This window comes from Maylandia zebra, linkage group LG22 (genome assembly GCF_041146795.1).
Source record: "Maylandia zebra isolate NMK-2024a linkage group LG22, Mzebra_GT3a, whole genome shotgun sequence".
In the NCBI taxonomy this organism is placed as follows: Eukaryota; Metazoa; Chordata; class Actinopteri; order Cichliformes; family Cichlidae; genus Maylandia; species Maylandia zebra.
In genome coordinates, this window is record NC_135187.1 from 18,962,104 (window position 1) to 18,989,966 (window position 27,863).

The following is a 27,863-nucleotide window of genomic DNA, read 5'->3' on the forward strand; positions in this document are numbered from 1 at the left end:
CAGGGACCTAACATATCCTGTCTGGGGCTGCAACAGCCACAGATGCATCTTAAGCAAGAGGCCAAATTGAAGGCTTTGTCTGAACTTTTAACTTGTGCTCACTAGATTGCCATGGAGGTATGCTGACCCAGACAGATGGTGCTTATGCTGCAGCGCCCTCTCAGCCTGCTCACCTTTTGTCTGCCCACTCGAGCTGGAGAGACATTGCTCCCACAGGGCAGCTTGCAAAGGTCTTGTGGTGTAGGAGTGCCAGCCTTTAGATGTGCAATACTTTGACTGGATTTAAAGCCCACAGATTGCTGTTAACCACCTGGTCAAATACCATGAGGTCTCTGAACAGGCCTGTCGTAATTCTTTTTTTTATAATAGGTGAAAAAAAGAAAATTCAGATCCCTGAAAATGCCATGTTCAAGTGGGCCAGTCATATCTGTAGTGTTACAGGGTCAGTCTTTTAAATAATGTGATCAGTGTGTGTGTAAGTATTCCCTGCAACACCCCTAAATCTCTTGTTTTACTCTTGGCACTACATGATGTCATAGAGAAGGGCTGCTAACTAACCCTCTGAGTAGAGAGACCACACTCACCTGCTGTTTAAATCTTCTGACTGAGAGGGGCAGCCAATCAATTAAAACTGTGGCCTTAAAGTAATAAGAACTTAAAAAGTTTTGTTTGACATAGCAGGTGAATGAGGTGTGTGCATCCAGAGCTTTTACAACACAAATCAGGATTTTTTATTTTTTATTTTTTTTGATCAAAGTTTCTCTGGTTGAATGCAAGAATTGAAATACGGCGCTAGAAACGAGAACAACAGGTCCACTTTCATGTAGACTGTGCGGTTGGTTTTGTTACACAAATAAATCCTTGTGTCTCTAAACTTCACCAATTAGCCCATTTGTTGGTCTCAGTTGTTTAATGAGTTGCAAAAGCTCAAGCGTCAAAACTGCACTTTGTTTAATAGGTGTTGTGTGCAAGGTGTGTTTTTGTTGCCAAGTGAGACATTTCCCTTCACAGAGTCCTGATAAACATCCACGATAACCCCATAAAATGGTGAATTGTGTGATGGAGACACAACTATACTGGCACCTCCATACAGAGATGAGAGTAGGATTGGTCTTCTTCTATGATTCAAAGGCTATGAAGCAAATCAGTGAATTTACCAAGGTATGCTTCTCTTCTTTCAACAAACTCTGGTCTAATACAATAATAAGAAAAACGTAAGTATTTTAAGCTTGAATGGTGATTCCTGTCACTCATACTCATTGTATACACAACCTCCTTTGTTCTTACTTATTTGAACTGAGTTGAAATGTGTCAAAAGGTTGCGTTCACACGCCAAGAGCTTATTATAGCCTTTTTATGAACGTGAACAGCAAGCAGCCTTCACATGGCATGCATAGCTCTGCATTGTACTTTTGTAGTCGTTCCAGGTAGCACAGAATAAAAAATTCCCTGGATGCCAAGTCAGGCTTTTGTACTGTTGACATATGTTTATGTGTGCACGTGCACCTGCCAGAAAGCTGGTGGAGAACATAGACGTGAACATGTGAGATAACCAAAGAAAGATGGCAAAAGGTGAAGGAGAAAAGGCGGTTTAGGCTGGCCAGGGAGTGAGCCAGGCAGTTAGGGGGCCAGTGGAGGTCTGAATTCCAATAGCGTGTGGAGAATTGAGCATCCCCCACACAGATGTTCACAGTCATCACCCAGGCAATTTATAATAATATTAACTGCCGTGACAATGGGAAGAATCAGGAGGCAGTGACATATTGGATGATAACTCTCCGAACTGGCCGGTAAGGTTATTTGCTTTGGAGCAACTGCAGGAGACAGAAGTAAAACATCTAACAAATTAATCCAGTTTGGTGTCTGATGAAAGAAAATATGACGAGGGGTACTCTTGCAGCACACACACACACACTCACTGTATCCATACTAAGTGCACCAAACTGACCACATTGCTTGCAGCTGCAGTGTAGTAAACCTTATCAGAAAGACAGACAATAACATCGGTAACATTCCTGCACTGATTTATCTCAGAGATTGAAGCTGGAGGATATGTGGAGGGGCCTTCGGAGACATCCTGCCATGGATGTGTCCTTTTTACCTGAAACAAAAAAAACCTAGGAAAAATTTTCTGTGTGCTGCTAAGTATCAAAGGAGATTAACTGAGCTTAAGTCGTAGTCAGATACTGAGATTTATGATCTGGAGAGGAGGCGACACCTGGCTGCGTCAACAATTCCGGCACATACACGGAGACACGTACACAAGGAGTTGAAATGAGAACGTCAAATGTTTTTTGTCTTGGGTACGCTCTCATCTTTTTGATGCTTAAAATTTCCATCCGACAAAGACATGAACTTGAATCGTTATTGCACTTATTTATTTGATAAATTGCACATTTTTGGAGCATTTTCACAATAACCTCGTGAGAATGCATTAAGCCTCAGACAGAAAGAAAAGTAGGAACATTGTGCAATTGATGTGAGCGTCCCCAGGAATTTTTTATTAAATTGGAAAGTAATAATTAAGCATGCTCTGAATAGCATTCGTGTGCACGTACAAACACACACAGATATATTCATCATGGAAGTTCGCTATCCTGCATCTTTGTTTTATATATATATATATATATACACACATATATATATATTTCGAGAGAGGGAATTTCTTTAATGCGTCAAAGATTATTAGCAAAAGTGCTACAATATAAAGCAAAAACTTGCACTTCTGTGATGAATACGTCTGTCCACGCACCCGGTAGCATTCACACACTCTCTCACATTTCAAAATACTCTGTTTTCGCCCATCTGCTACCTCAATCTGACCCACTCTGGTCCGTGACACCCATGGTGTCTGTTGGCATGTGAAGTACAAAGGGCACTGGCTTATATCACATCTTGTTCGGGCCTCATGTCTGCTTTTAGCTGTAGTTCAGAAGCAATAGAGACATCGGCCGGGTCAGTAGGGGGAAAACAGAACAGATGTGTGCGTTGTGCAGATGGGTCCGGGTGCCGGATGAAGCAGGGCCTGGGGGAGGGATTGACTGTGAAACAGGGCGGGGTTCGAGTTTGATGCAGGTGGGAGAGGGAATGGGGGCAAAGATGCCATGGCAGCAGCGGCGGCAACAGAGAGCTGACGCTGGAGGACACAAGACGCCAGAGGCTTGGTCAGATCTTGGTTCTTTTGTAAAGTCAGCCTTATCTGAGGATGAAAGACAGGCAGACAAAGTAGTATCAAGTTGATTGTTTTTCCTGGGAAATTAAACAGTTTAAAGTAGGAAAGTACAAGCTGTTCCATTTATCACCAGGCATTTTTATTAATAATCCACTCTCTGTTCCAGTGAAATCCTGCCCTTTTGTCCAACTCATCATGTCAAGGGGTTAGAATTCAGAAAATTTATTATCCTTGAGCTATTGCTGACTATTTGTTTCACTGGCAGTAGGGAGTGGAGCTTCCTGGAAGAAGCCCATGAGGATCAACTCATGTACACAAACACAATGATGAGGGGGTGAAAGTAAGTCAAGCAATAACATGGTACTCACTGCCTGGAAACTCTGGTGACGCTGGGTGAGGGTGTAGGGGCTGAATTTAGGCTTGGCTGGTTTACCTGCCGCTCTATCCTTGTGTCTCCTGCTGCTGATGTGCTGGAGTCGAGGAAAGAGACACGTAGATAAGCACGCAGCAAAATAAACCCACACAGACACGGGCTGCAGCAGAAAGATGGCATGGGTGAAAGAAGAAGATGATGCTTGTGTAACATATGTGTTAAATACTTGTGAATTTCACCCAAAACACTTTCTTTTTTTTGGATTAAATATGTCATTTTTGCATCTCACTCTCCTACCTGTGTGATCTGAGTCTGTGTGCGTTCATGTGCATGTGTGCGCTGCGTGGTGACGTAGGCGCGTGCATGTGTGCCCCGGTCACAGCTCCTTTCAGCATGGCCGGAGGTAAGTCACTGCCACGTTGCTCTCAGCTAATTAAAGTTTGTTCGGATCCCAAGCTGCAGTGTGAATACAGCCGAACCGCCGCGTTTTTGTTTGTCATTAAGAGACTCATTCGGGATAAGTTTTGTGGAGGGCGGAGTTCACTAATATACACTTATAATGAGTTTTAGTCGAGAACGCAGCTAAAATGCTAGCATGCTAAGTTAGCCTGATCGCTAGCGGCTTGAGAGCGTACTCGCGGCAGTCTCTCTTTTTTTAACAGCATGCACTCTTTTTTCCTTCGTCAGGAGAGGTGTACTGGCAGTCGCATGACACACACAGATCGAACGCATATTTCTGTGTTGCAGGTATGGAGATGTTCTTATGTTTTGGAGATGCAGTCTTTCATTTATTGTTCTTATAAGTTGTTTTGATGTTTTTTCAGTGACATATTATTTATTTTGTGCTTTTTGTTTTTGAGAGCTTAAGTTAATGTTTTAAAACAATTTGTTGTATTTGATTCATTACATTAATGTACATTAATGAAGCTGCAGGCACAGCTCCTTTCAGCATGGCCGGAGGAGAGGTGTACTGGCAGTCGCATGACACACACAGATCGAACGCATATTTCTGTGTTGCAGATGTGCAGTAAAGAGCCAAAGACCCAGTACTGTCTCCTGCCTCTTACTTTCACGCCAGAACACAACGCAGAACAACAGGCGTAACACATGAACGGGTTACATTGGTGCCGTGACCCTTTGGATTCATCAAGCATCGACGTCATCTCGATCACCGTGGGGAGCTCTTCGCAATTGCCCTCGTTCCAAGTTGGTTGCTTTTCCTAACTTGTGTGGGACTTTTTGAATGAGCTTGGACATTTAATCTGCTCAATTCTCATCCTGGATAACATTAAGTGTTAGTTAAGAATACTGTGTTTGCTTTTGTACAGTTGCACTATTTGGAATCTTGTTCCTTGTGATTGTGCTTTATTCATCATTATGGAGTCAGCATCTGGTTCAGAGGCAACTGGTGTTCCTGATGGGGAGGTTTCCTCTAATGTTGGTATGGGGCGAGGGTGGTTTCTTGGGGATGGGGTTCAGACACCTAAAGTTGGTGTGTCATTTGCTCCCAAGTTTTGTTCCACTCGTCTCCAGGTTCCCCCCTGTGACATTCAGACCCCACAGACAGCTGGCAGTGCTGAGTTGAGTACACTCATCTCAGATTTGGCCAATCAGATTGGTCAGTCCATTGTAGCCCAGCTGCAAGGTGATAAGGGGACCAGTATGCCTACTGAAAGCTCTAAGGCTGAGCAGGGACCCCCTGAGCTAAATTTGTCTGGGGTGAAACTTGTCTTGGAATCAGACGTCAAGGAGCCACCAGTTTTCAGGGGTGATGGCAGTGATAAATTTTCCATTCATGAATGGGTTGAAATGATGGAAATGTACTTTGTAAAACGCAACACACCAACAGATCAGCGATCACGTGACATATTGGCTAGGTTGATGGGGAAGGCTAAGGATGTAGTGAGGGTCACCCTACGTCACAACCCCTCACTTGACCATGTCCAGGTTCCTGAATTGATATTTGACATTCTGAAACAGCACTTTAGTGTATTGACTTACTCTTCTATGCCTATGGCTGACTTCTATAACACCAAACCATTACAACATGAGGGAGTGATGGAATATTGGATAAGGCTAAACAATGCTATTGACATTGCTGACGAGTGCTTGCGTAGGCAGGGGCGTAATGTTGAGGATCCAGGGCGTGAGGTCTCGATGATGTTCATCAAGTATTGCCCTGACCCCATCCTCTTGAACAGGCTCAGCATCAAAGCAGCTGAGGAGTGGACAACCACTGAGGTTCAAGAACGCATTGATAGCTTCCAGCGTGAACTCAGGGCACGCAGTCAGGGCAGTTTCCACACCTCACAGAGGAGAGAGGTTAGCCACAACTGCTCTATTGTGCCTCAAGAAGCGATGGCATCACAGCCTGGGCAGGCCAGTGTCGCCTTGCAGTCTCAGCCTACAGCACCAGCCTCAAACCTTGCTTGTCAGCTTTCGCCCACAGCAGCTTGCTTCACTCCTGTTCTAGCTGATGTTTCGACAACCTGTCCTTCTGGGACATCAGTGTCTTCTTGTCCGGTGCCTACGCCTACTCCTCAGTTCCAACAGTCACCAACATACACTGTGACCACTCAATCTAGTCAGCAGTCAGTTGGTTGCGAGCTTGGTTCGACTAACACCCAAGCTTTTGATGTGACTGGCATGCGCGCTCTGATCAGCCTCTTGGATCGCGTGATTGCATGTCAGAATGTGCAGACTACAGCCCCTGCATCTGCACCTTCGCAGCGTTTTACCCGCGGGCCCTTTCTTAAGAAGAGTTGTCAGGTCTGTGGCAACACTGGTCATTCCACTCACATGCACTGCAGGAGAGAGAATCTCTGTCTTGCATGCTTTGCTCCTGGTCATTGGAAAAAGGACTGTCACAGTCGTCGTGAGGGACGGGAGGCCGGGGCTGTCACAAGGCAGGGTTGGCCTTCGGAAAACTGAATCACCCACACTTGGAGAGGGGCAGTGTGGGGGATGAACCTAATACCCTCAATCATGATGAATCGGATCTCGAAATTCTTTATGTCAACACCTGTTCAACAATGCCAGAGGGATACCGTGTCGTGGTTCAGGGACCAGCAGTAGTGCCTACATTTAGTGAATTGTTCTACACCCAAGTTGCAGTGAATGACAAGGTTAACTTGAGGGGCATGATGGATTCCGGGTCTATGGCTTGCACTATGAGTGAAGAGGCCGAGAAGTCACTTAGAGAGGCTGGGGCTCTTGTGAGTGGACCGCAGTCGGCCGAACGTATTGTGCTGGTTGGCTGTGGTGGGAAGCAGACCCACCCAAAGTGCGTTTATGACTTGACACTTACTGTCCACGGTGTGAAATGCATTGTACCAGTTTTGGTAGTGTCGGGCCAGCGTGATGAGCTCATCATTGGCTCCAATGTTCTCAAGTACCTGATGCGAGTTATGAAACATTCTGATGACTATTGGAAGCTTGTGTCTGTGGGAAGCAAGCACTCGCTTCTTGACTATGAGCACTTCTTGGACATGATGTCGTGCACCACCAGATGGAGGGGTGAGGAGGTTCCTGACAAAATTGGCACTGTGAAACTGCCTCGTGCTGTGACACTACTCCCACGGTGTGAGCATTTGGTATGGGGCAGGCTGCCCAGCAATGTGCCAGTCTCTCCAGGCAGCACGATCATCGTGGAACCTTGCACCTCTGGGTCTGGGCCGAGAGACGTTCTTGTTGGCCGGGTGATCACATCCATGTGGGGTGATCGGTGGGTGCCATTGAAGATGACCAATCTCTCCTCAAAACCACTAACCTTGAAACGCAACTCGAGGGTTGCTGTCGTTTCATCTTGCCTTGCGGTGGAGGACCTTGATTTCCAGCAGGACTCCTGCAAGATGGCGAGTATGGCCCAGGTACCAGTCAGTGGGCCAGCTGCTACTGAGGCCGACTTGAATGACAGGTTGTGCTCCCTAGGTTTGGGTGATCTTGACATTGACTCATGCCATGCCAGCTTACAATCAAAGAGAGAGCTTGTTGAGCTAATTGAGCAGTATGAGGACATCTTCTCTAGACACCCGCTTGACTGTGGCGAAGCTAAACGCTTTGTACATCGGATCCACCTGACTGATGAACGCCCATTCCGTATGCCTTACAGAAGAGTACCCCCTGCTCATTACCAACAACTAAGGCAGGTACTCACTGACATGGAGGAGAAAGGGATTATTCGCAAATCCATCAGCGAGTATGCATCCCCCCTCGTCATGGTCTGGAAAAAGGATGGTGGATTGCGGATTTGTACGGACTTCAGGTGGTTGAATGCGCGGACTCTTAAGGATGCACACCCACTCCCTCACCAAGCGGATTGCCTTGCCGCGCTTGGGGGCAATGCCTTCTTCAGCACGATGGACTTAACCTCTGGGTTTTACAACATTCCAATGTGTGAGGAGGATAAGAAGTACACCGCTTTCACAACGCCTGTTGGCCTCTACGAATACAACCGGATGCCACAAGGGCTCTGCAATAGCCCAGCTTCATTTATGCGCATGATGCTGAACATCTTTGGTGACCTCAACTTCACCAGTCTGCTCTGCTACTTGGATGACCTCCTGGTCTTTGCTCCCACTGAAGAGGAAGCCCTGTGCCGGCTCCGAGCTGTTTTTCAAAGGTTGAGAGACAACAATCTCAAGTTGAGTCCAAAGAAGTGTCATCTGCTGCGGAAGTCAGTCAGGTTTCTTGGTCATGTCATCGACCAGACCGGAGTGGCTGTGGACCCAGCTAAGGTGGAAGTGATTTCCAAGATGCCAAAGGAGGCTCTAATGGAGAAGGATGGTTGCACTCCTTCTGTGAAAAGGATTAAGTCCTTTTTAGGAATGGTCTTTTTCTATCAGTGCTTCATTCCTGGTTGCTCAGCCATTGCCAAGCCTCTGTTTGCTCTGACGGCTGGTCAGAAGAGGAAGGGACGGACTAGTCACGCTGGGAGGGGTGCTGGCATGTTCAGGAAGTTGACTGCTGCAGATTGGAGCCCTGCATGTGACAAGGCCTTTCATAAACTGAAGGACGACCTCCTTAACTGTGCCGTGTTGGCTCACCCTGACTTTTCACGACCGTTTATTTTGTCTGTGGATGCTTCTCTGGATGGACTGGGAGCGGTTTTATCACAATTGCCTATCGACGGGGATAAGGCACGCCCTATTGCTTTTGCGAGCAAAGCACTAAGCAGGTCACAGCAGAGATACCCAGCCCATCGCCTTGAGTTCATGCCCCTGAAGTGGAGCATCTCTGAAAAGTTCAGCCACTGGTTGAAGGGGCACCAGTTCACAGTGTGGACTGACAACAACCCGCTCGTTCATGTATTGACCAAACCCAAGCTGGACGCTTATGAACAAAGGTGGGTGGCCAAGCTGTCATCCTACAACTTTGATTTGAGGTACATCCCAGGTCGAAAGAATGTTGTAGCAGATGCACTTAGTCGTGACCCCTTCACCTATTCTATTGGTGGGCGCTTGCTTCAGGAGCCCTACGGGCACTTGGTGCGGAATGCAGAAGGTGCGGCGGCTCATGAGGTGCAGGACGCTTTCAGGTTTGGTGTCCAAAATATTCAGGTTGCCCAACAACCTGTTCCAGCTCTGACCTCAGAAGATTCCTACAGTTCGTCGGAAGTCACGGCTACCTTGGTTCACCATGATTACTGGGAAACCGCTGCGGAGAATAGAGCTGCCTCCCTTCTCTACCTTGTTCAGCAGTTGCAACCAGTTGGCAATGATGTACTGCCATCACTTACCTTACATGAGCTGGAGGACCACCAACTTCAAGATCCCGTCATCTCCGCTGTCCTGCCACTCGTAGCCCGCAGGAGGCACCCTTCCAGGCGTGAGAGACATGGTATGGATTCCAGGGCACTGGCCCTATTGAAGCACTGGGAGAGGCTCAAGGTTCGGGATGGCATTCTCTACAGGGAGACGAGAGACCCTGTGAGCAAAACAAAGAGACTCCAGTTGGTGTTGCCAGTGAATTTACGGGTGCAGGCCTTGAAAGGTGTCCACGATTTGGCAGGGCACCAGGGTCAAGTTCGCACCCTCCACCTAGCAAGGCAACGTTTTTTCTGGCCCAATATGGAGAGGGATGTGAAGGAGCATGTTCGGTGCTGTGGAAGGTGCATACTTGCCAAGACTCCAGAGCCTGCAGCACGAGCCCCATTAGAGAGCATTAAGACCTCTGCTCCCATGGAGCTCATCTGCATTGACTTTTGGTCAGCAGAGGACAAAAAGAAGCGCTCTGTTGATGTGCTTGTGGCAACTGACCACTTCACGAAAATGGCCTTTGCTTTCCCGTGCAAGAATCAGACTGCCAAGCAGGTTGCCAGAAAGTTATGGGACTGTGTTTTTTGTGTATATGGTTTCCCTGAGCGTATTCACTCAGACCAAGGTCCCAGCTTTGAGAGTGAATTATTTTCTGAGCTTCTGCAGATTTCGGGCGTTGCCAAGTCTCACACTACGGCTTATCACCCTATGGGCAATGGGGGCACGGAACGGTTCAACCGCACACTTGGCAACATGCTGCGAGCTCTCCCTCTCAGAGCCAAACAGGAATGGCCGCAGCAGATTCAGACATTGACCTTTGCTTATAATGCAACTGTTCACGAGACTACTGGATATGCCCCATTCTACTTGATGTTCGGCCGTGTCCCACGACTACCGGTCGACGTTATGTTCAAGTCTGTTTTGCATGATGCCATTGTGGTGGACTTTAACGGCTACTCCAAGCTTCTTCTGTCATACTTGTCTGAGGCTGCCAAGATCGCCCGGGAGCACACCAGCAATGAGCAGGAGCATCAGGCTCGTCAATACAATAAGAAAATCAAAGGTGTGTCTCTGAACGTTGGGGATCGCGTCCTGCTTGCCAATAAAGGCGAGCGGGGCAAGAAGAAACTTGCAGACAAGTGGGAGCCTCAGGTTTACACTGTTGTGGAGAGGCATCCCAGGACCCACATTTACAGGATCAGTGACTCTTCAGGCCAGAGTAAGGTTGTACACAGAAACCTTCTGTTGGACGTGAGTTTCCTTCCTGTCCAGGATTCGTTGGGAAGTCAGTCCCTAGATTTTTTCTCCAGTGAGGGGGATCTCAGTGATTGTGGGGATCTGGAGGACCCTGGCAGTCTAGAGACAGAGTCTACCGCAGCAAGGACTTCCTTGTGGGTCCTTTCGGATTTGAGCCATGGAGTGGATGTGGATTCTGTGGCAGGAGAGCATGCCTCACAGTCCACGGATCGTCAGCATGGTTCATGTGATGGTGCGGATGTGGACAATGCCCTACCTGACTCTCAGACTTGCACAACGCACACTTCAGCAAGCCCTTCTGGTCAGGCCCAGCACCTTGCTCTTCCTACTCCAGTTGACTGTTCCGCTACCTCTGATTTGACACAGTCTGGCACAGATTCTGTTCCAGGTGCCTGTCATGGGGAGGCTGTTGTTCCGCAGACTGTTCCTGTTTCTGGCTCAGACATCAATCAGACCTCTGGTCAGCCGTATACTGGGCAGCCATCCAACTTGCCAAGACATGACTCTGACCATGCCAATGTTCGAAGCAGAGTGGTTACCAGAGCAGGTCGGGTGGTAAAGTCAGTCAACAGGCTGATAGAAAACATGGTCCAGAAGCCTATTACATGGGGCCTGTTACCGCCACGGGAGGCTCGGCCTCTGACATAGACTGTTTTTTTTGGTCATCCCATTGCGTATTATGAATGTGTTGTACTTGCTTGAGGCATCATGACACCCACCCTGGGCGTCTTTATGGGACCACGTTTGATGAGGTGTAGGCTGCACCTTTGTGTTCTGAAAGGGTTGGAGGCCTGATCAACCTATCCAACTTCTTTTAATCCATTTATGGATAGTTTTTTAACTGAACTATGGGATAAGATCCTTGGGTTGCCTGTTCCGGAGGTGATGGTAGTTCAGCATCGTTGTGCCTCTTGGTACTGCAGTACCATTCAGATGTGTAGTGATTTTGGTGAAATTCAGGGGGGGTGAATGTAACATATGTGTTAAATACTTGTGAATTTCACCCAAAACACTTTCTTTTTTTGGATTAAATATGTCATTTTTGCATCTCACTCTCCTACCTGTGTGATCTGAGTCTGTGTGCGTTCATGTGCATGTGTGCGCTGCGTGGTGACGTAGGCGCGTGCATGTGTGCCCCGGTCACAGCTCCTTTCAGCATGGCCGGAGGTAAGTCACTGCCACGTTGCTCTCAGCTAATTAAAGTTTGTTCGGATCCCAAGCTGCAGTGTGAATACAGCCGAACCGCCGCGTTTTTGTTTGTCATTAAGAGACTCATTCGGGATAAGTTTTGTGGAGGGCGGAGTTCACTAATATACACTTATAATGAGTTTTAGTCGAGAACGCAGCTAAAATGCTAGCATGCTAAGTTAGCCTGATCGCTAGCGGCTTGAGAGCGTACTCGCGGCAGTCTCTCTTTTTTTAACAGCATGCACTCTTTTTTCCTTCGTCAGGAGAGGTGTACTGGCAGTCGCATGACACACACAGATCGAACGCATATTTCTGTGTTGCAGGTATGGAGATGTTCTTATGTTTTGGAGATGCAGTCTTTCATTTATTGTTCTTATAAGTTGTTTTGATGTTTTTTCAGTGACATATTATTTATTTTGTGCTTTTTGTTTTTGAGAGCTTAAGTTAATGTTTTAAAACAATTTGTTGTATTTGATTCATTACATTAATGTACATTAATGAAGCTGCAGGCACAGCTCCTTTCAGCATGGCCGGAGGAGAGGTGTACTGGCAGTCGCATGACACACACAGATCGAACGCATATTTCTGTGTTGCAGATGTGCAGTAAAGAGCCAAAGACCCAGTACTGTCTCCTGCCTCTTACTTTCACGCCAGAACACAACGCAGAACAACAGGCGTAACACATGAACGGGTTACACTTGGTAATCTGAATAATGTGAAAAAGAAATTAAAGGCAAGCAGGAATCAAAGCTCCTATTTTTGGCAATTCAGGCAGACTGTTTGTATTTTGTTGACTCTGAATTTGAGACTCCAAATATTTATGAGGGGCGGGTTAGGAAATCTTTTAAAATTTGACTGACAAGCACAAACAGATGGCTGTGGCCAACGTGCCACACAATCAGCAGCAAGCTGCTAAATATTCATGAGCACCTGGCCAAAGTTAACTTTTAAACAGTCGGCGGTGAAGACCAACGCTATGCATTCACATCACGAACAGAGATGCTAACATCATATTCAAATGCTCAGTGAAATAGCAAAGGCTTAGTAGCTTTGTGCTCTTTATCTTGAGGGATCTGTGATTTTAACTCACCTGCAGCGACAGGTGTGAGCCGTTCACACTGTGATTGAGAATAAAATTTGCATGGCCCTGAGTTTCCCGTCTTTAATGCATGATGGATAAAGTGACGATGGATCGCGGTGGCTTTGTACTTCCTGAACTCTTTGAATAGCAAATCTGTGTGACAGCTGACCTTTTAATAACTTTACATGCACAAGAGGAACTAACCAGTAAGTTAGTGCAACAGTCAGTTTTCTTATGTTACCTTCCATTGGTCACTCCCCGAGGGCAGGAACAAAACAACTACTGGCAATCAGTGTGCAATAAAATAAGGTCATTGCATGCGTGACTGCGAAAAGCAAGGGATCACTTCTTGGATAAATCTAATTAAATAAATTTGCTTTCTTCCTTAAACCATACAATTGAAGTTTTGCTTTACATTATATCATGTGATTCCTGTAATGACCACCAGACACTTGTGCATTGCAATGTGCGTTAAGATAAATATCTAATCAGCCAATCGCATGGCAGCAACTGTGTGCATTTAGGTATGCGGAGCTCAAATCATCTCAAACTGGTTTCATGGACATGACAAGAGTTGTACTCAAACAACCTCCACAGTCACCAGATCAAAATCTAAAAGCACACTTTTGGGATGTGGTAGAAAGGGAAATTAGCATCATGGATGTGTAGCTGGAAAATCTGCAGCAACTGTGCACCTGACCAAAATGCTTCCTGCAGCTTTATGAATCTATGCCATGAAGATTCAATTCAGCTCCAAACACAAAGCGAGTCTAATCTGGTACTAGCAAGGAGTACCTAGTAAAGTGAATGTATATTTCTCATCATGTGAGTAGTTTTTCATGAACCATCTCTGTTTTTTCTTTTTTAGGTAAAAGCAAATGCAGCGGAATATTAACATATATATACAAAGTTTTTTGTATTAATCATGTTGTAATAGTAATTAATTGATGTTTGTATTAAAAATCTATAAACCACCTTTCATGGTAATACATTTTTAAGATTCTATATAATGTCAAACACAGAAGTGCTTTAGCCATGATATAGATATATTACAATATATATTAGCAATAATATAGATATGTAAGTATATTACAGAAATGGGTCTATTATGGTATGTTATAATGTACACGGTATGAAGTATGTTATGAATATTCCATAACTAAGTATGTACAGGCTGTAGTGAGTACAAGCTATGTACAGGCTATGAACAGGATATAAATATGAAATAAAAAACTTATTGCACGGATCACCTGTTTGAGCTGAGTCTCAGAGTTGACGTGCACGTCGCAGATCTCACAGTGGAAAGTTTTATTCTGGAGTCCTGTCGATGACTCAGATGGTGCAGCCATCTTGCCTTTGACCCCCATCCTGGGGAAGGATTTGATGGCTCCATCGCCACTTCTGGCCTCGAGCATGGTCTTGTGCTTGGTGCCTGAGCAGATATAAAGTCAGATCAACAAAGTATAGAAACACGCTTCATGTGGGCAAAGTCTGGCCGTGGCAGCGACTGCCTCTCACCACTGTTGTGGGCCTGAAGCTGGGAGGCTGAGTTGACAGCCACCTTGCAGAGAGAGCAGTACAGAAGACGAATAGCTTTTGCTTCTTCGGTCTCCTCTCCTGGAGCTTCTGCCTCTCCATCTTTTGGTGCCTCTTTCTCTGTTGTCCTTGAAATGGGTGACAAGGAAGGGTCAGAAGGTGCTTTCACAGTTTCAGTGGAGCCACTGGTTGATGGTGCCATTTCTGAGGTAGGGTTCAGCGATGAAGGCTCTAAAACAAAGGAGGGGAAAGTAAGGTTATACTTTAATATTTGACTGTTTGGATATTCATCGTCTGGGTAGATATTCAGTTCTTAACTGTGATATTTGAATGTGCTTGCTTGAATGTGTATTTTTTTTCTGTAGACTGAAGAAATAAATGGATTTGTGGTGATTTAGTTAAGACACTGTAGCCATCTTAGCAACATAATTTCTAGATTTAGTACACATTTATCAACTTTTATGGCCAGTGAAGAATCTCAGTCTACGAGGTCTTGCTCTCCACGGCTCGCTCTCCCTCGCTCTGTGCTCTGTTCACAGAGCGGCACAGCGCAGCAGCACCTTAAAGCTTTTAAACTTACGCGTGTGGTGATTTTGTCAGACAGTGTTGGGGTATTAAATTCAGATGGGAAACTTTGAATTTTTTCTGTTGATTACTGCTGAAGCTTCAAAGCCCCCCCCCCCCCCCAAAAAAAAATGCATTAGGGAAAATCCTGTTGGCAAGAATGAGCACTAAGGAAGACAAACGTGAAGATTTTTCCACTTCTATGAAATTCCTGAATTCTTTATGATAAGAGAAAGATAAAAGCTCAGCAGGCTACACATGATTATGAGCTCCATCAACCTCTCTAATCACACTAATAATCAATGATTTCTCCTGAGTTTCTGCCTCGCGGCACTTAAACGGACACTTTTGTATAGAGATGATTTGACTCTGTTATCTTTTGTGGTGCCCACTTTCCCACAGAGGAGCGTGTGCAGATTTAAGGATTCACTCTCTGTTAATAACAATGATTATTAGCTCTGCCTCACTGAGTGGGTGTCTGTTTGTTACCACTGATTCCCCACTCTCTCACTAAAGTAATCTTCAGAGAGCGCTCCTGCTTCTCATCCACTTCCTCGAAACTCTTGAAATTATCATTCACCCTCTCACTTTCTCGAAAACAAACTCTCCTGTCGGCGTTGTCAAGAATATTTCTTCTTTAGCTGTGGCAAAATGCATTATTTTCAATCCTTAAACGCCCACGCATGTGCAAAAGTAGCACATCAGCACTGGCACAAATATAAACAAACGCTGGAAAGCAGTCTGTGCTTTGACACGCCGCCACACTTGCATGCCTGCAGACGCACATGTGCCCAAGGCCCTTGAGCAAACGTACACTCATACATAGTGGAGGAGAGCTACCCACAGATCATATTCAACGCATTTTCAATGCTCTTTTGATCTCAGGAGACCACTGAATGAGGTCAGAAAATGTAGACACGAAGAAGAAGCAGAGGATAATGCCCAACCTTTAATCACTTCACCGTGCAACCCAAAGCAGCAGGTGGTTTATCACATCAAAGAGTTAAGGTCGTGACTAGAAAAAGAAGGTCTGAGCCGTGCATTCATATGGCTAACGGTGTCATGCGCGTGATGTCTGTGCACATGTGTGCATGCATGGTTGCAGAAATGCACTCACCTCCTGATGTTGTGTCAGAGCTGGAGGGCCGTGAGCACGATGACAACAGGACTGCAGTTTCCTTGGAGACCGGTTCACAGGTCCTGATCTTTGAATCTGGGGCGTCCAGAGCTAACAGCTTTTTCGCATGCTTTGTGCCGGTATAATGGGAGGACGCCTGAGCCTTGATGCCCAACAGCAAAAGAAAAAAAAAAAGATTTTGCTTCATGCAGTAAAGTGGCTATCTTTACTTTACACAACAATGCATGACTTGAATATGAATGGAAAAACTGCAGAAAGCTATCATTCTCTGACTTGCTTACTTTTGCCAGTGTAGTAAGTAATCAAGTGGTAAGTCGTTAAAGTAAATAAGTGCAGCACTATGTGCACTTTTTCCACATTTTTACAAAGATTTCCGTACAATACGTGACAGTACTTTGCAGTTGTTGAGTTGCTTTCTTATGAGTCATGCTATGGCACAAATAATACAAAATGATACAGAATTTTCTACCAAGATCAAATATCAGGGGAGTTCACATTTGACCCAGTAATTAAGTAAGAAAGCTTTAAACCTTCAAAACCAGTAAGACAGCCATGTGTAAGGGCAGGTCTTCTCTGTGGTTCAACTGTCATGTAAGGGTGTGTGTGAGAAAAACAAGCGCACCTTGAAAGACAAAAAACTACTGACAAAGCATGTGTTTCCCACACAGCATCGCCCACCTCAGAGTTGAATCTAAGACGACAGACGCCGCAGGAACTGGGCTTTCTTATTAAGTGTGACGTTAGCCCGAAGCCTGGGCCAATCAGAGCTTTATGTATATGATCCATCTGCAACAAGGAAAAGTGAAAAGTTATGTCTGAACTGGTTTTGGATTATGCTCTAACAGACTTGACTGAGTTAGGTAGTAAAAAGTGATCTCCTCTTTAAATGTCATGCTATCAGCAGGTAATTTAATCTTTTAGGACCTACTAAGGGTGTTGGTGCCCATAAACATAACAATATTGATGTTCACACATCTATCAGTGAAATCAACAACACAGCAAACCACGTGCTCTCTGCTGCCTCAGCTTGCCCGAGACAAATACCAACATATCATCTTGACTGACATGATGTAACGTGACTTAGAAAAGCTTTCACAGTGCCGTCTGTTTGGTCATTTCAGCTGGGATTAATTACACTGACACTGAACTGTTTTCATGGGATAGAACAGGATTCAAAATGTTTATATGAAACCTGTCACACCACTCTGCAGCATAACGCACTTGTCTGCTGCCCACAGGTTTTCTCCACATGTTCCAAATGGTCACGTGTGGTAAAGCTTTTTGCCCTTGTGGCCATAAGCACTCTGAAGAGCAAAGCCAATCCTGAAAAATTCAGTGCACTGTGTTTAACGTATTTTATTCACACCACAATATAGAAAACACATCAAATGTTAAACTGAGACATTTGGTATTTCATGAAAAATATAGCAACAGATCTCAAAACAGTTGGCACAGGAGCAAGAAAAGGCTGGAAAAGTAGGTGGTGCTAAAATGAAACAGCTGGAGGAACTTTTTGCTAGTAATTGGGTTAACTGGCAATAAGGCAGTAACATGAGATATCTTAGTGATGCAAAGTTTCTAATCTCTAAAACTGGGCTGCGGTGCACCAACCTGCTGAAAGATGTGTCTACAAATTGAGGAGTAATTTCAGAACAGTGTTACTCAACGTAAAATTGTGAAGGGATTGAATACCACATTATCTACATTGCACAATATCATCAAAAGATTCAGAGAATCTGAAGAAATCTCTGTACAATTTCTGAAGTGGAGGGAGGATGGATGGATGGATGGATGGATGGATGGATGGATGGATGGATGGATGGATGGATGGATGGATGGATGGATGGACAAAAAACCCCACAGAGGACTGTTGAACAGCAGCTACTCTCCTCAGTTCCCAGACATTTACAGACTGTTAAAATAAAAAGGGATGCTGCACAGTGGTAAAATGGCCCTGCCCTTCTTTCTGCACATCACTGTTGCAGTCCACTCAGACCACCTTGAAGCCATGTGCCACAGCCTTTGCTATCCATAACAGAGAAAACACAAAACCTTTTACAGGCACCTTTAAAACCTGCAGGGGTGAGAGTTTTACTCACACAGCCCTGTTCCAGGAAGACTTCATAACACCAAACGTGCAAATGGTCTTTCCAACTGAACAGCGAGAAACCATTACCATATTAAGAAAACTAAGTTAAATAGCTTTAAATTGCGTGCAGCATAATCATGTTTGTGTAGCCTCGTACTGCAGATCAGCTAATGAAGTTTCAGACTTTTTCACCCCCCCAGACTACTTTTATTTATGCGTGTAAGAGAGAGGCAGTAAACCTGTCCATGCCTTTGCATATATGCGTGAACACAATACCATTATCTGACCACACAACACTGTGCACTGCTGGACATTGCTGGAAACTGTAATGAGCAAAACTACTCAGTGTAATAAAACCCAACTGGCCTTTGTGGAGCAAAACAAGACTATTACCTGAGATGAAATGTAGGAGGCCATATAAGCAGCCAAAGTGGGCGGGGAGTGGGGAGTGTGGAGTGGGGGTTTTATGGAAATCTGGTTAGTGGTAAAAGTAAAAATTTATGCATTCTTATGGGTCAGCCAGCTAGTCCTCTAACCCCAGAGAACCCTCAGTATAGCACTGCAGTGGAGATGTACCTTGTTTCTTTAGAGCCAAACCTGAACACGTTCTTCAAAAGTGAAAAACTCAACATTGGGTGTGCGTGTCTGTGTGTGTGTGTTCTCACTACTTTTCTTTGATCATCACTCTGGGCTGCTACACTGGAATGTATCTGTGCAGTCGCAAGTCTCTTATCTCCCTGTTTCCCTGCAGCTGTTTGTCTATAGAAAACTCCAGCAACCTTACATAAAAACAAACATATATCACGTGTATCATGTGTAAAATGCAAAAAGTCGTAGAAATTTAAGAAACAAAGCAAAGGACTAAATCTGTCATGTAACGTGTGACAAACATCTTTATGTGAGAGTATTTTTGACATCTTTTTTATGTTTCTGTGAATGAGATCGAACAGTTTAACATCAGCTAACAGCCCGCTCGCTCCCTCCTTGCTCCACAGCCCCAAGGTTCCTGTATCTCCTCCTGACCTTCCATCACACGTTCCTCACTTCACCCCTCCATCTGCTTACCTCTGAACCCTCTCCCTTCGCCTGCGTCTGATCAAAGTCACCTTCCCGGTTCCCCGTGGAGTCACCCTCTTACCCTCCACTCCCACTCGGCACTACGATGGACTAGCACCTGCAGCAAAGTCAGTTTGCCCTTCTTACTCATTGCCTCTTCAGTTTTGTTTTGCACAAACACTCGCACAAATACATATATCACATGCAGAAACAAATCTGCCACTGTGAGCTCATGAAGAGAAAGGAAAGCAGTACATTCAGTGGATTGTACACTAAATAAAGGCATCACATCCACCACACAGCATCAATTATATCCAGCATATTCCCTCCAGAAACCTCCTCGCACACAGGGTGTCAGCATGTCAGACATGCTCTGCTCCAGGGAGTCAGTTATGGCTGAAACATATGGCCAAGTGAAGTAAAGCAGACTTCTAACTTTATAATGATGAATGCTCCTGGATTTACACTGTGTACCAGCATGACAGGTATGTGTGAATGTCTGACGTCAAACACCTAAAGGGAGTGAGTTCTGACGAATGAGCTGCTGCTTTTGGGCTCTTTGTCATTTCAATTATTTTATTCTTGGAAACAATATCTGGGTTTTTTTGTTTCCAAAACGAAAGAAATAAAAAGAATGCGAGCCAACCAAGCTTCTGAAGTCCAAGTTTTAAAAGCAGAGGTCCCTGAATCACGACAAGCATCCGCACACATGCCTGCAACCCTGTAGTCATGACAACGCACATGTGCACTGAAAAAAGTGATATTGTCTCCTTTTAAATATAGCATATTATATTTTGGTATATCTTTTCAATTCAAATGAGTAATTCCTGTCTACATATATAATTCGAGTAACTCCAGAATACATTCCCTGCGTTTTAATCCAATTAATTTTAGTTAATTAAATGTAGCTCAAAATGCTTAAGTATGTTTTTCATAGCCTCCTGCTGGGCCATTTTGCGCATGCGTTAGGACAGGCCACCATTTTGCACGCGGACTGAAGAAGCGGACTCTTTGTGTGCTGCAAGCGGGCTCAAGTTAATCGCACAACTTCATATAAAGGTGGTCTAGCTTCGGTAAGTAAACCTTTTACGGTCGTTTTTGTTTTATTTTTTTACCTCAGTCAAAGCATGTTGACTCTTTAAGACGTGTGCACATGGAGAAAGAAGTCTAAGTAGTTGTACACCTCTGAACTTTGTCATGAATTTGACTTAAGCTAGCTATGTGCTCTATTAGCTACTGCTCTATTAAAAGAGTAATTGTATTCCATCCATCCATCCATCTTCATCCGCTTATCCGAGGTCGGGTCGCGGGGGTAGCAGCCTAAGCAAAGAGGTCCAGACCTCCCTCTCCCCAGCCACCTCCTCCAGCTTGTCCGGGGGAATACCAAGGCGTTCCCAGGCCAGCCGAGAGATATAATCTCTCCAGCGTGTCCTGGGTCTGCCCCGGGGCCTCCTCCCGGTGGGACATGCCTGGAACACCTCGCCCAGGAGGCGCCCAGGGGGCATCCTTGCCAGATGCCCGAACCACCTCAGCTGGCTCCTTTCGATGTGGAGCAGCAGCTGCTCTACTCTAAGCCCCTCCCGGATGGCCGAACTTCTCACCCTATCTCTAAGGGAGAGGCCAGCCACCCTTCGGAGGAAGCTCATTTCCGCCGCTTGTATCCGCGATCTCGTTCTTTCGGTCACTACCCACAGCTCGTGGCCATAGGTGAGGGTAGGGACGTAGATCGACCGGTAAATTGAGAGCTTCGCTTTTACACTCAGCTCCCTCTTCACCACGACTGACCGGTGCAGCGTCCGCATTACTGCAGCCGCAGCCCCAATCCGTCTGTCGATCTCCAGCTCCCTTCTCCCATCACTCGCGAACAAGACCCCGAGATACTTGAACTCCTCCACTTGGGGCAGGAACTCATCCCCGACCCGGAGTGGGCACTCCACCCTTTTCCGGCTGAGAACCATGGCCTCAGATTTGGAGGTGCTGATCCTCATTCCCGCTGCGTTACACTCGGCTGCGAACCGCTCCAGTGCGAGCTGGAGGCCCTCACCCGATGAAGCCAACAGAACCACATCATCCGCAAAAATCAGAGATGAGATTCTGAGGCCACCAAAGCGAAAGCCCTCCGCCACTTGGCTGCGCCTAGAAATCCTGTCCATAAAAATTATGAACAGAACCGGTTCTGTTCAGTAATTGTATTGATGCGTTAAAATGTCATATGTTTTTAGCTTAGTTCTTGTGGCACACGTTGTACTAACAAATTATGGAACGAGGCAATTTCTCTGTAGTTAGCTGTAAAGTTCACTGTACAGTCGCCTGCAGTTTTAAGTGGAGAAATCGTCCCTCCCGCCACAACATTGGCATTAAGGAATAGTCGGGCGGGGGAGGGGGCTTCTGAACGCACCTGCACAGTCAGGGGTGCAGTAGGAAATAAGTAGGATTGGCGTTGCACAACGTCTTTTGTGCAGAAAAAAATAATGGTTGTAAACTGTGGAGGAGAATAACTCAGTGGTTGCCAAAAATGTGAGATCAAAAGGCACTGAGAGTGAGGTTTGTCAGGACTGAAATTAACTCAGAAAAGAAGTTGCTTCACTTGATAGAGCTGTTGAGTGCAAGACCTGTCAGCGGCCTGGTTTAGCATTTGAAGCCTCGCTACGTGCTTCCAAACCGCTGCATTTAATCTCAGAGAAAACTAACACAGAGAAGTAAAGCAAGTGTGTAAGTTCATCTCTTTATGTTTGCATAGTATTTCCATGTTGAGCTTAACAACCGATGTATGGAGCCACAGCTGGACTGGCTGTCGGAGTTTTGTATTGAGGGGGAAAGGAAGCGATTTGTTTTATACTTCAGCTACAATGAAAAAAGACACAAAGCTGGAGTTATTCGGTGTCTTCATGCTGAACAGCTAAAACTTCTTCCCTCATTCTCCCCCCTCCCTCTCCTGTTGCTACTTCAATCATGAAACTGATCGATTATCAGGTGATCGGCTTTTCTGTCGCTAGTCTCTCTCATTTGTTAGTCACACAGTTTGCGCTAGAAAGAGGAAAACGGCAGATAAACAACAGCAGCACGTTTAAGCTTGATAAGCTGTTGCTAGAATTTTTTTAATATTACTTCTAGTATCCGCTTATGTTTTCTGGAGCCACAGCCGTAATAGCTGCTGGTCATGATAGTTTGGATATGTGGTGAGAAGGAAACATGAAGGTGAAACCAGGAGAAGTTTTTACTGAATCATTAGAGCTGAACAGGTAATGAAGAAACAGGTTTACATTTTAGGTCACGTGAATGAGTTGAAGGGAAGTTATGAACTGTTTATGAGAGACAAATAACACCAGGATCCTTTTCTATGTAGCTGACATCTGGTAACTGTGCAGGGGCGGATCTAGCAAAGTTTTGCCAGGGGGCCAGGTAGGGCATTAACAGGGAAAGGGAGACACAAAGGCATAATTTTCTTTCTTATTCTCATTTAAAATGTCTAGCTTTTAATAAATAATTATTCTAAATCTTACTACCAAAGTGGTGATCTGGTTAAATGTATAGAGATCCATTATTGTATGTAGTAAATATTAAGTCTAATATATGCCCTAGTAATAGTAGTACATATAGCACTTTTTCCTTTGGGAAGGTACGCTGTCTGCGCTGTCTGCAACTGTATTGAAGAAAAATGTTGAATCTAATTATTATAGAAAAATAATTGATTTCTGTGCATTAAAGTAGATTACGTCAATTAAGCATTATCAGGCGAAGGGTGCGGGGTGGTTTCCTAATATTTTTGCTGGGAGTTGGCAGCAGTGTTGGTCAAGTTACTTGAAAAAAGTAATCAGTAACTAATTACTGATTACTCCCCCAAAAAAGTAATCCCGTTACTTTACTGATTACTTATTTTCAAAAGTAATTAATTACTTAGTTACTTAGTTACTTTTTAAAAACACGATTTACAACCTGAAGAGGTGATAAAGTGATAGATCTTTCAGCCCAATTCTACTTTTTCTGCATAATCCATCATACAAAATGTAATCAAATGGAAAAGTCTCTTTTTAAAACTTGTTTTATCAGTTTTAATCTTTTAACTTTATGCATCAAGCAAAACATTTAATTATATGCAACATTCTCTGACTTGAATAAATGAGTTTAACATTTAAACCTATTTTCTGCACATTCCAGCACATAAAATAAAATATTTTTTGTGTTTTCACTCACTCTTTCAAACAGATGCAAGTAAAACGCAGCAGAAAATAAATAAAGTCAAAGACTCAGCGGTCCTTTTGCTCTATTTTCACCTGTAAAGCAGGAGCAGGGTAGGCGGAGGGTTACCCTGGTGCAGGTGTGCTGCAGTCAGTTGAATCCGCGCGAGTGTCTCTGTGAATTTCCCATCACGTCGTAGCTACTCGGTGCTTGCTTGGAAGTTTAGGGGTTTTTTTCGCTGTAAAAAGAAGTTTTCTTCCCACGCACGATGGACGCTAATGTTTTTGTCACTTTTTATGGAATCAAACTCAAAGTAAGGTCAGTACTTCCACACTTTAAACGCTGCACGCTCATACTCTCTCCCGCACTCGATATATTATCCATTGTTGATCTGCACACAGCTGCTGTCACCAACGTCGCACTTGCTTACGTCACTGTCATGAGACATTCTCGCAAAAAAAATCACGGTTTTAGTAACGCAGTAACGCAGCGTTCCTACGGGAAAGTAACGGTAATCTAATTACCGATTTTGCAATAGTAATCCCTTACTTTACTCGTTACTTGAAAAAAGTAATCAGATTACAGTAACGCGTTACAAGTAACGCGTTACTGCCCATCTCTGGTTGGCAGTCCTATTAGTTAGTTTAATATTTCTATGTACTGTTTAGAATACCTGAATAAGGAGGATGGTGTACGTTTTTTAGGTTGATCAGTATTGCTGAAGTATAAAATATTTTGGGTGCAGTGTATTTTTTGCATACAGGTATAACAGAATAGCTTTAATGTTTTGTTTTTAAAACTGAGTATGAACTTATACAAAATGCAGCAAAATATTTATAAAAACAGTTTTATTTATTATAAAATACACTATATCGGATTCATATCGGCATCGGCAGATAATCAAATTTATGATATCGGTATCGGACATAAAAAAGTGGTATCGTGCCATCTGTAGTTTGCACAGAGGCACAAGTAAGATTTGTTTTGTTACAAGGGAGTATCATGAAGTAATGCACTAATGGCTTGGAAACGGTAATTGTTTGTCTTTCTAAAGTTTATTTTTTTTTATTTGTCTTCCTTTTCTGGCAGATTTTCTTCCCCTTATGTGTTACTGTTTATTCAAGAAGATGGTGTTATTTTGGTAAGTACATGCAAATTCCTTACATATTTATCACAACAGTATTTGTCACAGTATTGCAGGGACAAGTTTATCTATCTCATCTTAAGGGTTCTTGTGATTATTAATATTGATATTAATTAATATCAATTAATATATATGATTAAATTTCTTTTATCCAGGACAAAAGAAAAAAAAAACTTGCGAAAGTGAAATGAAAAACAGGAATTTAGTTCTTGTGAGTTAAGAGGATGCAGAGCATAGGGTTAGATGGAGGTGGATCATTCACTGTGGTGATCCCTGAAGGAAACAGCCAAGAGAAAAAGGATCAGATTGCAAAAAAAAATGTGGTTTGTTTGCATACATGAGTCTTTACGGTACCCACAGGACTCCTGAAGTATAAGTACTCTGAAGTTTGCAGAGCAATTTCAGAGATGTTTGGGGCTTACATGGCAAGCATGTTTTTAGTTGCACATCTAAATTTTCTCTGCTCTCTGTTGCTGATGGCAGAGTTCTGCCCCGCTGACCTCACAGGTGAGACACTCCCACCAGTGGACAAAGAGCACAGGAAAATGTGTTGCCAACCACCTGAAACAGACAAATATCTGCTTTTTAAAACCCTTTAAACCCGTTAAATGGACTGATGCCATTCATTTCTTCTTTGATTAACAGTAGTAACATCCTTCATGCACTGTATACTAACCCATATGATAATCATGCTTTATGAAGTGATGGCAATTGCATTGTAGCATTTAATGAAGAAATAACAAAATAATCATACCAATGATTAAGCACCAGTCTTCTGTGTGTGTGTGTGTGTGTGTGTGTGTGTGTGTGTGTGTGTGTGTGTGTGTGTGTGTGTGTGTGTGTGTGTGTGTGATATCATGCAAGAGGTAAATCTGAATATTGCAAATTCTATTTGGATTTCTTTTGTCTTAAGTGGCAGGTCACTGGTGAGTCCAATAAGCCGTTTTAGGTGACCAGCCAAGCAATTTAAATTTTGAAATTTCATATATAAATTTTATTTACTATGTTTGAACTGACATATGATAAAATTTACTTATTGCGAATGTCAGACATTGTTCTTTTTTCCAAATTGGTTTAATCAGCAACTCTCTTTAAACAGGCTGAAAGTGATGTTAAAGTGAAAAAGGAAGCAGTTCTCAGGGCACTTTGCCTCTACCTTGGTGAAGAGGACGGAAGCCTTATTCGGGAGTTCTTTGTAAGTCATTTAAGTCATTGTAAGCAAGTCATCTATACACACACTTTTTAGATAGATATCTGTGTGTGTGTGTGTGTGTGTGTGTGTGTAATACGACTAGATTGGAATTTAATTGTAGAGTTAATTGTTTTTTCTTTTACCTTTTTATTAAGTGTTTAGGACATTGAAGGAGATGATATCCAGAGAGACCTGAAGAAGCACACCATGGGCATTTATGTCATCAACAGGGAGGATGGACAAAATGGACATTATGATGACATTGGAATATTTGTTGAAGGGGAGATAGTCATGGACAACATTGGATCTCTGGCGCAAGCTTGTGCATTGATGCTTGGAGTAATCTATGCACTAAACCTAGCCTTCCCCAAGGAATTGAAGGACTATTATGAATTCATTTAGAAAGTGTTGATGGGATTCGATGGTGAAAAGCTCTCCCCCAAAGTCTTTGGGCTGAAGAACAAAATTGCTACTGGATAGGAAGATTTCTAAAATAACACATCAAGAGAATGCTGTTATGTAAATTACCAATGACTGGTGCTCTTGTGAATAGGAGTGAAACTCTTGTACAACCATCATTTGTTCTGTGTTATGTTTCGATTGAACATTTTAACTTTCAATAATGAATGTTTCACATGTGGTACATTTGAGTAGCTTGAAGAGCAACTTTGTAATTATTCAGTTATAGCTGCTGCCCTGCGTATAATCAGTGTTAACTCAACCGAATTTAAAAAAAACAAAAAAAAAACCATTCATGATTACCACACTGCAGCACACTGGTAACACTTTAAAGACTTAATTGTTTTGAAGCGAGTATGTTAGGTCAGAAAATATGTAAAACATTCAGAATCTTCAAGGAAGGACTAGAATGTTAAGACAGTGGTCAATAAGCAGTAAGGAAAACACAAGTTTAATTTTAAGTCTAATTACCTTATTAAAATGCAATTTCTAAATATGGATCGCAGAACAGCAAGTCTGAAACTGGTTAGTTTGTGGATGCATCAGTTTCTAATTGTGATACATTATACTGCTGGTAGTGTTTTATTCTTTTATGTAAGGAGTTTGTTTGTTTTTTTTCTTTTTTAGAGGAAGAGAAACATTGGTTAACATTTCTCTTGTCTGTTGTTTCTGTTTTGTTTGAATACAGCTTTTTAAAGCTACTAGTTCATAGGCAAAAGTTTTGTAATTTGTATTATACAAATTGCAGCAATTTCCCTTAGAGATGTGGATTCTTATTCTGTTTGCAACAAATTTTGCATTAATAAATGATGTGAAAGAATGTTGTAGTTTTCATTATTGACGTTTTTAAAAACTACAAATCAGGGTAAGCAATATTTTTTTAAGTAAACTTAACTTAATTGAAATAGAGAGAAATTAACAATTTGATTGATTTGAATATAAGTTTGGGACATAAGTGTAAAGGAAACAAATTATTCTGGTACATTTAACACGACCTTAGTTGGACTTACTAATAATATTTGACTAAGACGTATCCACAACAGTTAAGTTAAAGTAGCTTAAAAATATATGTTGGTTTTACTTGCTTAAATTAAATTCAGTGTACTTAAAAAATATTTCTGGATTCAAACAAATTTATTTCGTGCAACCACTTGTCATAAAAAAATTGAGTAAATTGAACAAAACATTTTTTTCAGTGTGGGCACCAAACAAACTCCTGTGCAGAGTTTAATGGAGGCCAAAGCACACAAGTGAATGCACTGCTTACACACAAATACACACACACGAAGAACCCACACATAAAGAGACACATTTCAGAAGAAAACACAGGCCGTCAGAGTTCAGCTGCGTGCCCACTTACTTCACACCCACAGGTTCGATTCAGAGGAGCAAGACAATTCTCTGACAAAATACGTTCTAGACGATATTTTATTTTCGTTCAGCTCATTCCAAACACTCAAAAGCAACTGAAGGATATGGGGACCTCAGAGGTTTAATTTATTTAATAAAGACAGCAAAACCGAAAGAGTTCAGCGATTCACAAATGAGATTATGTCTGCATAACCCAAAGGGAGTACAGCAGGATTAGTTCAACTAAAATGACAAAAGAGAAATTAAAATGCTCTGAATTTTTTTTTTAAAGTACATCTGAACAGATTTGAGAAGAAAAACTAAAATTA

The 27,863-nt window shown here is 43.4% G+C and overlaps 1 protein-coding gene and 1 long non-coding RNA gene across 2 annotated transcripts in view; one reads left to right on the forward strand and one right to left on the reverse strand.

Moving 5' to 3' along the window:
- Positions 1-2,361: 2,361 nt before the first annotated feature.
- The window catches only part of LOC101476118 (zinc finger protein 385D), a 30,802-nt gene continuing 5,300 nt past the window's right edge, over positions 2,362-27,863 (reverse strand). The window contains exons 3-8 of the mRNA XM_004548072.3: positions 16,744-16,851; positions 16,045-16,207; positions 14,346-14,594; positions 14,078-14,259; positions 3,541-3,642; positions 2,362-3,199 (exon numbers count right to left, since the gene is read on the reverse strand). Of these exons, the coding sequence (XP_004548129.1) occupies positions 2,957-3,199; positions 3,541-3,642; positions 14,078-14,259; positions 14,346-14,594; positions 16,045-16,207; positions 16,744-16,851 (1,047 nt within the window). The 3' untranslated portion in view covers positions 2,362-2,956. The remainder of the gene's footprint in view (positions 3,200-3,540; positions 3,643-14,077; positions 14,260-14,345; positions 14,595-16,044; positions 16,208-16,743; positions 16,852-27,863) is intronic.
- On the forward strand, positions 19,973-27,004 carry LOC143414547 (uncharacterized). Its single transcript, XR_013095179.1, has 4 exons — positions 19,973-20,283; positions 24,479-24,530; positions 25,633-25,728; positions 25,888-27,004. It is a non-coding gene; the product is annotated as an uncharacterized LOC143414547 (long non-coding RNA).